Source organism: Helianthus annuus, chromosome 16 (genome assembly GCF_002127325.2).
Source record: "Helianthus annuus cultivar XRQ/B chromosome 16, HanXRQr2.0-SUNRISE, whole genome shotgun sequence".
Taxonomy (NCBI): Eukaryota; Viridiplantae; Streptophyta; class Magnoliopsida; order Asterales; family Asteraceae; genus Helianthus; species Helianthus annuus.
The window spans coordinates 173,895,715-173,909,822 of NC_035448.2; the positions used below are offsets into that span (position 1 = coordinate 173,895,715).

At 34.1% G+C, this 14,108-nt stretch overlaps 1 protein-coding gene across 1 annotated transcript; it reads right to left on the minus strand.

Annotated features, from left to right (window-relative positions):
- Positions 1 to 961: 961 nt before the first annotated feature.
- Positions 962 to 1,846, minus strand: LOC110920024 (ethylene-responsive transcription factor 5). Its single transcript, XM_022164268.1, has one exon. It carries the CDS (start codon positions 1,844 to 1,846, stop codon positions 962 to 964), a length of 885 nt encoding a protein of 294 aa, XP_022019960.1.
- Positions 1,847 to 14,108: the final 12,262 nt, after the last annotated feature.

Consider the following 14,108-nt stretch of genomic DNA (forward strand, 5'->3'; position numbering starts at 1 on the left):
GAAATAAGGAGCCTGATAAGTTTTGTGTGTCAAAAGGAATTGTGAGACAATTCAGTGTTCCAAGGACACTTAAACAAAATAGGGTGGTGAAAAGGAAAAATAGAACCTTTGAAACTGCAAGAACTATGCTTGCAGATATTGGACTTCCTTAGTTTGACACTCATGAAAATCCAGATAAACCCTAAATTGAAATGCTGTGTTTACATGGCTAACAAAACGAAACCCTATGTGCCGTAAATGATCTAGGGGGGTACCAGCACAAACATGATCTTTAGCCAATAGCATAGGGACACTGAGGCCTTAACTCGTAGTCTACACGTTAATTTCAAACATGTGTGTGTTTAACTTGGATCTGAATTGAATTTCTGGACTTAGGTTTACAGAGACAAGAACAAAGTAAGGTTAGGGTTCTTGGTGTAGTTGATATATAACTATGCAAGTCCCTCAAAGTGATGTTAAAGTGATGTTACTGGAATAACTACGCTAGTGTTTAGCGTAGTTAATTCCTTCAAGCGGTGTTAAGGATAACTACGCCTGTCTCTCTTGGCGCAACTAGGGAGTTAGCTTTTGAATTTTTTGTTTGTTATTAATAATGTTATTATCAAGTTACGTCTTCGTATACAATTAATTTATTCTACTTCATATGGCGTATTAGAGAATATTTTTTTCTTTGAACAAGTCTGTGTTGCACGAAAATTTTTGTAGCAAATCTATAGGTAAGGCCAATTTTCTACAAATTTGCTACAAATTTGGTTGTCACAAAGTAGGCACTTTTCTAGTAGTGTACGGTCAAAATCGCATGTGTCGAAGACAAAGAAAGTCCAAAATACTCTAATTTCTTGTTTTTTTAGTATTTTTTATTTTTTTCCATCTTGACAAGTCTAAAGTTGCTATTTAATAGTTCTAAAGACTCCGATGAAGTAGAAGTTGATCATGGGGACTACGATTTCCGTATATGTCGCTATTTTATGGTAGGACTTTTGGTATTTTCTTGGTGCAACCCGATCATATGCGGGAAATTCAGCAAAGCATGAGAACCCAGATGCTTAAAAGCTGTTCGATCATACGCCAAAGCGGCTTTTTCAGGTGTGTCATAGGTCCCTAGCCACAATCTTTTACCTTTCTTCTCCGGATTCCTCATCTCGGCAACGAACTTCCCCCATGGCCGTCGTCTTACACCTCTGTACCTTCTTTTAGGCAATACGGTTACTTTTTTAGCTTGAAACCCATCCTCATTACTAGGAAAACTATCCTTCTCATTTAGCGGAGTCTCATCGCCAATAGGAATGACATGCCCGGTCAAGAAATCCAAGTTTAGTGGTTTGTTTGCAGCTTTCTTGGTTCTTTTGTTAATGGCTGTGAGATTAGAGAATGTTGCAGGAGATAATCGAGGTTGTGGTTCTCTGCAAATTGTTGGAATATCTGTGAAGTCATCTAAATTGACATTTTGAAACGTTTGCTGAGTGTTGTTTTGAATATGAGATGAATTTGCACCTTCAAGGTTACCGTCACTCATATCAACTAAAAAATTATACGCGTCGAGATCATCAAGATTTAGTGAATGTTCAGGTGGATCATCTACTATATTTGGAAAAATGAGGCTTGAACAAGAGTTATAAAAGTCGGTTGAATTTGATGAACTGAATTCAATACCAAAGTTGGAGATATTTTCTTTATTTAGGGATGATTCGCAAGAGTCCTGGAGAAAACTCCCATCATTGATATCAATGATTGAAAAGATATCATGGTTTTGATAATTATTAGGAAAAAGCTCGAAATTATCATCAAGAAGATGTTTTCGAATGGATTCAAGTGGGGAAAGAGTGAGACTCGCTTGTGTAAGCATTTTTATTTATGTTTAGGATAGTAGAAGATAGGGTGAGAGTTGAAGTGCTTGAAAGATGAGAAAAACTATATGCTATTTGGGGTTATATAAAGGCGACATCAGTCCATTGTCATTGTTAACCCTATAATTAGTAAGTGTACCGTTTGGACATTAAGATATACATCATCAATGATATTGACAAGCAAAGTAAGATTTTTCAAGGTAATATATATAACTACTATATTTTTGTATTCTATTATATTATTATTCAGATTTTCAAAATATAAAAATAACTAAAACGATGTTGTTACAACCCTAACAATTCAACGATAAAAGTAATTACAAAATGTATCCAAGTCAAATTTTCTACTGATAACAACTATATTTTTGTATTGTATTATATTATTCAGATGATCAAAAGATAAAAATAACTAAAACCACGTTGTTACAACCATAAAAATTCAACAATAAAGCAGTGGCGGTGATGAGGGTGTGCGGGGAGGACCACCGCACAGGGTCCGTGATTTCGAGAAGCACGTGTTTTTTTTTAAAACCCAATATATATATGTATATATATATATATATATATATATATATATATATAGGGTAGGGATATGGTAAAAAGTGTCTAAAATGTAAGAAGGGTAAGAATTGTTTTAAACCATTGGATATTTGATCTAATGGTTGAGATCAATAGGGTGTAAAAATGTAAATTTTGTTTTAATTAGAGGGACCTTATGTAAAATTGAAGGGCTATAGTGTCTTTTTCAATGTTTGAAATATGGTAACCATATCATACACGACCAAAAACTCCTACATTCACTCCTTTTTCCTTAAATATAAGAATTAATGATTCACCTTAATAGTAGGAGGTCTTTGGTTACATATTCGTCATACATTATCATAAAGAGAACTGTAATCAGATTCATGGCGTGGTGTTTTAAAACAACTGGATAAAATTGACTATGATTCAAGTCATGGTGTTTTATCTGGAGACATTGTTCATGGCGTGGTGTTTTAAACATCTATGATTCAAGTCATGGTGTTTTATCTGGAGACATTGTTTATGGCGTGGTGTTTTAAACATCTATGATTCAAGTCATGGTGTTTTATCTGGAGACATTGTTCATGGCGTGGTGTTTTATCAATACAAAACATTCCCAGATTTTAAAACACCATGACTATGATTCAAGTCATGGTGTTTTATCTGGAGACATTGTTCATGGCGTGGTGTTTTAAACATCTATGATTCAAGTCATAGATAAAACACCACGCCATGAACAATGTCTCCAGATAAAACACCATGACTTGAATCATAGTCAATGTCTCCAGTTTTTTAAAACACCACGCCATGAACAATGTATGATTCAAGTCATGGATAAAACACTACGCCATGAACAATGTCTCCAGATAAAACACCATGACTTGAATCATAGTCAATGTCTCCAGTTTTTTAAAACACCACGCCATGAACAATGTATGATTAAAAAATGTTGCGATTAAAAGATGATGAAGAATATAAAACAATCAGATGTATAATGTTTCCTAAAATTTCTCCTAATTCAAAATTCGATTCAAACCTTAAAAAACTCATCGGCAGTTTTTTTTGGCAGTTATTCTTGGAAATCAATTAAATGATAAAAATGTCAAATTACTAATATACCATTTTGAATTAATTAGGATAAAGGACACTTGTCATTCCCAAATTATTTCTCACACTTCTCACAAAAGTCCCACTTTTTACAGGATCCTCTTCCTATATATATATATATATATATATATATATATATATATATATATATATATATATATATATATATATATATATATATAGGGGACTGCTAGAATGAGAACCACCCCGAGTTGTAAGAACCGCGAGAACTACACCCCACGGAGCGCCGTTCGCCGCGATTTTTTTTTACAAGTAGATGTGTGCATTATAAACACGGCCGTAAAAAATCACGGCAAACGGCGCTCCGTGGGGTGTACTTTTTTACACCTCAAGTTTGGTGTTTTTTAATCTTTTTTCTTTTCTTTTTTTTTTCACCAAACTTGAGGTGTAAAAAAGTACACCCCACGGAGCGCCGTTCGCCGAGATTTTTTACGGCCGTGTTTATAATGCACACATCTACTTGTAAAAAAAAAATCGCGGCGAACGGCGCTCCGTGGGGTGTAGTTCTCGCGGTTCTTACAACTCGGGGTGGTTCTTATTCTAGCGGCTCCCTATATATATATATAATCTGGATCAGGAGAGGACGGTGAAAAGTGTGAGAACGGATCCTGGCCCAACACGTGGCTGGAAGCGCTAATTGTTATGCCGAGGTACGATTGTCATTGTCCACTTCCCGCTAAACAATGGCGTTATGATTCCTTTGCCCAACAATAATTAAATATAGGCAAATTGGATTTAAATAATCCCAACTCACTGTTATTGGCCAATAATAATTCCAACTCATTTAATCACCAATAATAATCCGAACTATTCACTTTTGTTTGTAAAATACTCCCAGTTAAAAAAACACTAACTAGGTTAAAAATTTGCTGATGTGGCTTGCCACGTCACCTGCCACATCAGTTGCCACGTCATCAAAAAATGCCACATCAACTGCCACGTCTTCAAAAATGCCACGTAGACTGCCACATCAGCTGCAACGTCATCAAAAAATGCCACATCAACTACCACGTCATATGACACATCAGCTAAAAGGGCCACATCAGATGCCACATCAGCAAATTTTTCACCTAGTTAGTGTTTTTTTAACTGGAAGTATTTTACAAACAAAAGTGAATAGTTCGGATTTTTATTGGTGATTAAATGAGTTGGGATTATTATTGGCCAATAACAGTGAGTTGGGATTGTTTAAATCCAATTTGCCTTAAATATATATGGCGTTTTCATCTTTATGCTAATTTACATGGCGTTTTTTTTAAAAGTGTATTTTTTACGAATGGCATTTGTGTTTTAATGGTGTTTTCATCTTTATGCTTGTTTTTTCATAGCGTTTTTTTAAAAAGTATTTTTTTACGAATGGTGTTTATGTTTTAATGGCATTTTATTGATTTCATATAGATTTGGCGTTTTTGTGTTTTCTACTTGTCTTAATTTAGTTTTTTAACCCTTTTTTTTTTTTAATGTTGTTTATGTTTTAAATGGTTACTTTTTGTTAATTTTTCTAATCATGGCGTTTTATTTGATTTGCCCAAATATGGTAGTAGATCACACAACCAAACATGTAGATGTAATAATGTAAAGAGTAAAACACGATAGTCAACATTAAAATGCATGGCGTTTAGCTAATCTACATATTATGACATTCGTTTTGCTATTTTCTCCTCTGCTTTGTCAAACAACTTACGTATTCTTTCTCCCCCATAAGCCATGAATGTATTTAGACAACTTGTCAGTAGTTTTATGTTTTCATTTTCGCTATGAAACAGGATTTTTCCAATGTATTTTACCCTTAGTTCATTTAGCTGTTTTTGTTGGAGTTGATTTGGGGCATCTTCTGTTGCCAAACCACTTTTCCAACTAGCTATATCCCCCATGTATGTTTCCATATGCCTCATTGCGAAAATCCCACAGTCGATGTCCATCTTTTGTCTGACAACCTTCGCCTTGCTCATGATCTTATTCGTTGGGTGATTTTTAATATGCAAGTAGTTTGCAAAAGCTCCGTGCTGCAGTTTTCACATTTTTTTGCATATATTAGTTTGACGTTTTGTCAACATAGTTCCTATATTCAAAGTTTTTAAGATACTTACCAATTTTTCCACCCATCCTTCATACTTTTTTTGATGCTGACGTTATCCTCTACACCACTGTTGTCCAATACATCAACTCTTTTGTGTTTCATGTTGAAACAGACAACATAGAAATGTCTTTCCCAGATTATTGGCACGAAGACCAGTTCATAATCCTTGATGGTTTTCTGTTTCTTGTCTCCTTTGAAACGTGTGTTTTTTCAGAACAGTTTCCATGTTTCTGTTGAGTTCATTGTTTCGTGCATATTCTGTTGTCGTTTCGTAGTATGCCGAAGTATTCTGTAATATTGAGTTCCACATAATTAAACAACAAAACAATGTCCTATTATAATTTTATCAAATATATATAGCAAAAGAGTTACCAACAGTATTTCTGTGCAGAATAACCTTGAGGGTGATTCCTGAGCCTTGTATCTTTCTTCATAGTTCAGGATATGTGCCCAACTTAGAATAATTGAGACATGTGCTTGAAATCCTGGTTTCATGCTCTCACATATCACCCTCATGAGAAACTTTTCTCCCATCTTGAACAGCTCAGTTCTAAAAAAACGTCATTTGGCGTTTTAGTTATACAAACTCATTCTATTATAATATATGGCGTTTTGATTGTTTTTGCATGCATATTCTCAAGTAAACGATATGAATGGATAGTTTGGCGTTTTATTTTGAGCTGTTCTCCCATCTTGAACAGCTCAGTTCTAAAAAAACATCATTTGGCGTTTTAGTTATACAAACTCATTCTATTATAATACATGGCGTTTTTTGATTGTTTTTGCATGCATATTCTCAAGTAAACGTTATGAATCGAAAGTTTGGCCTTTTATTTTGAGAGAAGTGTACATACTCATAATTGCCGATTCCAGTGAAGATGTATGTGGAAAGGTTATTTTCAGGGTTTGTCCTTTTTTCATGTATTACCACTTGCCTCCTTGGATAAGGTGATAAACATGCGTTGCTCAATTTTTTATCTCTCTTCTCCTCTTCAGCCACATTCTTTTTTTTATATTTTTATCTTCTTCATCATCTTTATAAGCTTTTTCATCACCAGGCAGCTCTTCAGGGTTTAAAATTTTATTTTCTTGCATCAGCTTTGTGATGTCTGGAGTGTTGTCCTCATCACCTTTCTCCTACACAACTGACATGTTTGGCGTTTTTGGTGGTGATGTGTTGATGGCGTTTTCATCCTGGGGTTTATTGGGTGTCTCTTCCTCTTCAAAACTTTTCAAGAGGTTTTTCCCAGATGTAGTTGGTGGCTGTTCATATGTCGTTTTATCAAACACTGCCCCTTCTTGGTCAACACTTTTGTTCACCATCTCCCCTTTAGTTTTTTCTTTTTCAGTGTTGAATGCCTGACTGTCTTTTGTTTCTGTCGTGGCGATGTTTGGTGTCTTATCAAATACAAGCATTTTTGGAGTCTCTTCAACAGGTTGCAGATGTTTTTTTATTGCTTTAATTGCTTCATCCACCATCTTTGAATTATCAAGACCTTCTTTAATATCAATCATTTGTTTTAGATCTTGTCCTGGCAGCTCCAAAATCTCAGCAATATTCCTCTTAATTATTTTTCCCCATTGTATCTTGAAATGTGATATTCAAGTGTCTTGAAATCACAACTCCACCTCTCAATATCATTTTCGTTTACATCTTCATCTGATGATATAGTATCCTCTTCATCATCATCATATATGGGGGCTGTTGTAGTAGTCGAGGGTTCGACGTTTTGTTCTATTGCCACATCCCTTGTATCCTCTTCTCATTGCCTTTCTCCTTCCCCTTCTCTTTCTCTTTTTCCTTCTCTTTCTCCATCCCCTTCACCATTCCCTTCCCACTCCCCTTCCTCTTCTTCTTCTCCTTCCCCTTTTCCTTTTCCTTCTCCTTCTCCTTTTCCTTTTCCTTCATTTTCATCTTCAATGGCGTTTTCATGAACTATTTCCACTTGCATGGCGTTTTCGTCAACCGTTTCCACTTCAATGGCGTTTTCAATTCCAGCCATCTCCTTCTCCCTTTCTTCTTCATTTTCACATCCTTCCTCTCCTTGTTCTTCATTTTCAAATTCTTTAGCGTTTTCATGAACTGTTTGCTCTTCAATGGCGTTTTATTTTTCAGCCATCTCCTTTTCCCCTTCTTGTTCATTTTCATCTCCTAGTACCACCTCATTTTCATCCTCAGTTTCTTGTGTATCTTCTTCTGTTTCAGCTGGCATTTCTTTGGCGTTTTCATCAACAAATTTTGAGATGTTCTCCAATAATGTCATACATTGTGAGTATTTAATGTGTACAAGGAGTCTGTTTGGGTATTCAGTCTTTGACTGTTTTAACAATGTGCTCATTTTATTGTAACAGTCTTCTAATTTTTTGTATGCTCCATCCAATTTATCAACCATTTCCTGTTATATTAAATAAAAGGATTTTGTTTATCATGGTGTTTTTTGTTTTGTTTTTTTAAATTTATTATTTGAACAACATACCTCTTCAGAATCTTTGTTTTCTTCTTCTTCATCAGCAAAAATGTTGTTATACTGTGTTACTTCTCTGATAAGAGCATGGTTTCCTGATGCAGAAACTTCAAACATCGTTTCCCGGCTTTCTATATCCTCATTCACCATCCTTTAAAGTGAAGCCTCTTCATCATCATTGAAGGGCATGGCGTTTTGCACCTCATAGTTATAATGATCATCATGATCAAAACCATCATCATCAGCAAATTCATCATCATGCTCATCGACCTTGTGAACATCATCTTCATCTTGATTCTCAACATCATCACCATCATCTTCATCATGAACAACAATCTGCATTTTTCTTGTTTTTTGGGGTTTGCTTCCTTTACCTTTTTTGACTGTTTTCCTTTTTTACTTCATTGCCCATAAGGTGTTTTGCCATTGCACTCTCAAATAAGTCAAGAGTTTCTGTTGTAACCCATTCAATTGTGTATCCTTCTTTTCGGTCCCATTTTTTCAAATTGCAAGCATCGTTCACCAAGGCAAGCTGTAACAAAATAGATTTTCAAATGACATATATTTTTTGGCGTTTTAATGACACATAAATGAATAGTGAAATTTTATTCTTACCGCAAGTATGATCAGTGGCCCTGTGTAATACTTTTTGGGAGCCCATGCGGTTTTGGCGTGTTGCAAGCATTGGATGATATAACTACACCAGTTCATTTGGTTTATTTGAAGGTCTGGTGTAACATTGTGCAAGAATTGTTTGTTGATAACTGCATTGTCAGTTGCATGCCCCATTATAGTGAAGAATGCTACAAGGAAATTTAGGCAGAAGTTTCTCCCAAAGCCATGCATCATAGGCAAAACATTATCAAACTATATCCTCACACTTGGTCTGTTAACCCAGCCCAACCCTCCTAACTGTGCTTTCCACTCAGCCCCTCAGAACTGTGCTTTCCACTCAGCCACCACGTGGTCTTTAGCTGTTGGTCTTTTTTTCATGTTTACGGGCACCCTTCCATTTGGTATACCCGTTAAAGAGTTTACCAATTCTTCATTTATATGTATGGTATGGTTGCTAACGTTTAGGGTGTTTGTCTTTTCATTATAATTTTCAACCAACCAATACGCAAGCATTGTGGGTACGATGTCTATTTTCAACCTTAGTGTAGCACCAAAACCCATTTGGTGTACTGTTTTTCTTTGGTTTTCGTTTAGATTCATAAACCAACCAGTTAATTTTGTAGGTTTTACTCTTGACAAGATCCTTTCCCCACTGAACTCATGGTATGGTTCTTCCTCAACCTCCACATTCTGACTTAATGCCTTTCTCTTTTTGGCGTTTTGGGCCTTTCCAGTATGCACATTTATTCTCAATCTTAATCTCTCTTCGCCTATAAAAAATGATTTCATGGCGTTTTAGTAGTATAATTTAACATAACTATGATACATTTATGGCGTTTTAAAAATCAATAAGAGATTATAGATGTTGAACAACTCAATAACAGTTAATTGGCGTTTATAACAGAATCCATACATTTTTTGGCGTTTAGTAACAAAGCTATGTCAGGATTCATGTGTTGTGGCCTCTAGTAACAAACGATACATATTTTGGCGTTTTGGCAACAAAGTAAGAAAGTGTGTTTTTACATCACGAAAAGTAACATTTGTGTACCATGTCCTGTTGTTGTCTTCTTTCGTTGCTTGCTGGTTCGTTTTTTGGCGTTTTGGAGCAGATGACTCTTCCTCTTCCCCCTTGTAGAATTTGCAAATTTTTGTTAGAATTAGAACGCCAAAAGCAGCATAAACTAGCACAATGTAAATCAAAGTTAACTCACTATGTTTTTTTCCTCTGGATCTGGTTTGATCTTTCGACGCCATAGTTTTTGTTGTTTCGTGTTTTCTAGGGTTTTCGCGTTTTACGTTGGTTTTGGGGAGCTTTTTCTAGGAAGTATATATGTTTCGGTCAGGCTTTGATGTGTTTTGTATATGGACATTTACCTTTTTGCCCTTATGGAAGCGCGCCACACTAATAAAAGTGATGTTATTTACAAAAATGCCACCGCGTCATGTAGTCCATAGATTGTTTTAATCTGACGGTTCCTAATCATTCTCACCATTCTCACAGTTTTAGTCGTTCTCTCTAAATCCCGACCCTATATATATATAGGGGAGGGTTATCTTGAGAACGCTAAATATTGCGAGAACTGTGAGAACGAATGAGTAAACCAATCAAAACAGAATTTTTTAATACAAACCTCATTCTAATTAAAATACAACATCAAAAAAGAATTCACAACATCAAATAATCCATTTCTCCTCTCAAAATCACTCTTACTAGATTTTTTACACATGTGTAAATTTGTTATATTTACACATGTGTAAATGACAAACTTACACATGTGTAAATTTTCATTATTTACGAACTCACGTAAATTTAAACGTGTAAATCCAATTTCTAACATTGTATTTGAATAATAATGATAAGTGTAAAAAGAAATTTTGAATTTGAATTGTTTTTGATCAAGTTCTTGTGGTTTTTTATTCGTTCTCATGGTTCTCGCGATATTTAGTGTTCTCATTTAAACCCTCCCCTACATATATATATATATATATATATATATATATATACATAGAGAGAGAGAGAGAGAGAGAGAGAGAAACAGGATCAGGAGAAAACGCTCAAAAGTATGAGAACGGTGAAAACGCATCCTGGCCCAAACGTGTCACGCCGCTTAGAGAAGGGCGGAGGGGCTTTTTTGTCCTTTCATACTTTTCTTTTTTTAACGTGTCACTTCATCTTTCCATTTTTTGGCGTTTAATAAATACGCGGCGTTTTTATTGTTTTTAGATCAGGATCATAGTACATATTTTGGCGTTTTAAGTATTGTTTTGCCGTTTTTATTGTTTTTTAGATCAGGATACAGGCTTTCAATGTAAAAAACATCAGTAATTTTCTTGATTTTATTATATCAAGTGTTGTGCCATGTAGGATACAAGCCTATAATGTAACAGACAATTATGGCGTTTTGAAAAGATAAATAAATTCAATTTTCCATGTAGTGGTTTTAATATAATAAATGTTTGGTAATAATGATTCCGTCTCTTCATTTTACTCTTTTAGCAATTACTGTTTCTTTCAATTTTCATCTGTCAATTAGTGTTGGTTTTCCAGTAATACTTTGTTTGTGTTTTTTGGCATTTTTATATATCAACATCGTGCTTCGCTAGCATCCATTCTCACAGATTTTCACACTATCAGGTGTTTTGGTGTTTGTAGTTTTTGGCATTTTGTACTCAATTTTTTTAAATTAGTAGAGAATTAGATAATAAACAACAGAGAATTAGATAACAAACAATAGAAAATGAAAAAAAAAATTATAATCTAATTTCTCATCCAAATCTTCACTGTCATCAGCCTCTTCTACTTTAACCTTTTTGGCGTTTTGAACTTGTTTTTGAATACCTTATGTAGATCCTTATGTTCCTACATAACGACCGTCTTTAGAAGATGCTTATTTTTTGTGGCATCCTTTATTGTGGGTGGATATATACTTGTTTGATGACATGTTGAAGACCAACGCCTGCTCTAATGTATTGATCCCTTCATGCCATCAATATATCCATCAAGAACAAAGTGAAATGATGTCATATCAGTGTCATCAGTCTTTTTTTCTTGAATATTTGTCCATCTCATTCAGCAAAAGTTTATAGAGATATACCCAACTCAGAGAAGAATCCATTCAGTGAAACTTCATTCAGATCAATACTCAATATAGAAGAATCGAGGTTCTGCATCTGTAGCTTTTTTTAACTATTATTTTTGGCGTTTTAAAGTGAATGGTTTCTAGGAAATATGGCGTTTGTTTTTTGTTTTTATGAGTTTATTGTGCAGAGACATCTCTCTTATAGGATGTTTTTGGCGCGTAGTTTAGGCGGGATTTTATTTATAATAAATGATATTAATAAAGTAGCCATCTTTTCAGTTACTGTGTATTTTTCTTTGTTTTTTTGTTCAGCTTTTTATTATGAGTTTTTAGGGTCATAGACTTTCCATCTCCCGAGTTTGGCATTTTTAATGGCTTTAAGTAGGTTTGGCGTTTTTTTCCCATTTTTAGCTTTTATTAATACTTCTGCAAACTACTTTCATTATAGTTTGGGAGTTTTTGGCGTTTTTACTGCATTATGACGTCTCACATGCATTATGACTGTTTGGCGTTTTATTAATATAATGTATTTTTTTTTATTTTAAGTTGAAAAATACATAACAAACAACAGAAAAAGAAAATTAAAAAAATAAAAATAGAAACAATTCATCTTCCAAATCTTCACTTTCATCAGTCTCTTTCTTCTTTGAATCATGTTCGCTGGTGGTTTGGCTTAGCCATGCTTGTGTTTTTGTAGCCGTTTGGAAAGAGAAAATGACATGAGTTTTTTGTTTGAATATGTATCTTCAAACAACTCATCAGTGTCATTCGTCTTTTCATGCCATTATAATATTCATCAATATCAAAACACAAAAAATGACATAAGTCTGTCACCAGCATCTTTTTGTTTATGATTTGTCTATCTCATGTAGCAAAATGTTATTTGAGTCACGACAACTCAGGGAAGAATGCATTCTCCGAAACTTTGGCGTGAAACAATATTTGAATATACAAGAAACGATATTTGCCATTTTTGGCGTTTTACTAAGGAAATAGTGTATCTTAAAGAACCGTCGATTTTTTGGAATCTTTGATGTTTGAGTGTTTTGGCGTTTTCTAAAATGAATGATATATAGTAGAAAATATGGCGTTTTTTTGAGTAGGTGTGTTTGATGTTTTGGGGATTTTGGCGTTTGTAAGATGAATGGTATATAGTAGAAAATATGGTGTTTCAGGTTCTGGGGTGTGTCTTTTTGTCTGGGATGTTTTCGTTTATATAGGGATGTGTTTTGGTCCGTAATGGCGTTTTATTCATTAGTATGGCATTTTGGTATAGAAGTGTAAAGACCTTTTTACCCTTAATGATTAGGCGCGTCCACGTAATAAAATTGATGTTATTTACGAAAACGCCACCGCGTCAATCTAGTCCATAGATTATTTTAATCGGACGATCAATAAGCGTTCTCACCGTTCTCACACTTTCGACCGTTTTCTCTAAATCCCGACCCTATATATATATATGTATATATATATGTAGGGTTGGGTTCAATGCAAGACTCACATTTTATGCAGAACTTTTAAGAACTCTTTAGATCCATTGATCAAAAAATCAATGGTTGAAAATAGATCATGGTAAACTTGTAATTAATTGAAAATTTGAGGTGTCAATTATAGGAGGTCTAAGGGTAGAATCATAAAAAAACTTTACTTGAATTTTGAATAGACCCAAAATATATTCCGTTTTTTTCTCCACATTTGCTATATCCACGTTTATTTTCAAATCAGAAATTTATTTGATTGAGTCCATTAAATATATGAATGGAGTTACCGTTCCTCAATTTTCTTTGTTGATTTTGAAGCAAGTGTTGTACATATATGTAATAGTTTCTTGTATTTTTTTTATTAGAACCCACAAGTTGTAACAATTCAGTTGATTACATAAGCGTAATCGTTTCCAAAGCATAATTGCATGTATGCACTGACTTTGAGTTTCAGTTTCATTCTTAAGCTTTTACGCTTGTTACATATGTGTAAAGTGTTGTTTATAGAAATGGACCAGATGTTATGAAAAAGTATTACATAACTTTGTGGTCTAAGTTTTGATTAGTAAAGACCATATACATGCATAAAAAAATTAGGGTGATGAAAACTCTATTTTGCTTTGGTATTATATAACATAAAGAATGGGTTTTGTACAATTTTGGATTCATGTTTCTTAAAACATTTTAATTTGGTATTTGAAGACATTTGTTATGTGGTAATTAACTATCACATACCCAAATACTGATTAAATTTGTCAGTTTCATATATGTAAATAACATATTTACATATATGTAAATAATTAAATACGTCAATTACATATATGCAAATAACATATTTACATATATGTAAATATCATACGTATATATACTCTACTAAAATTATACAA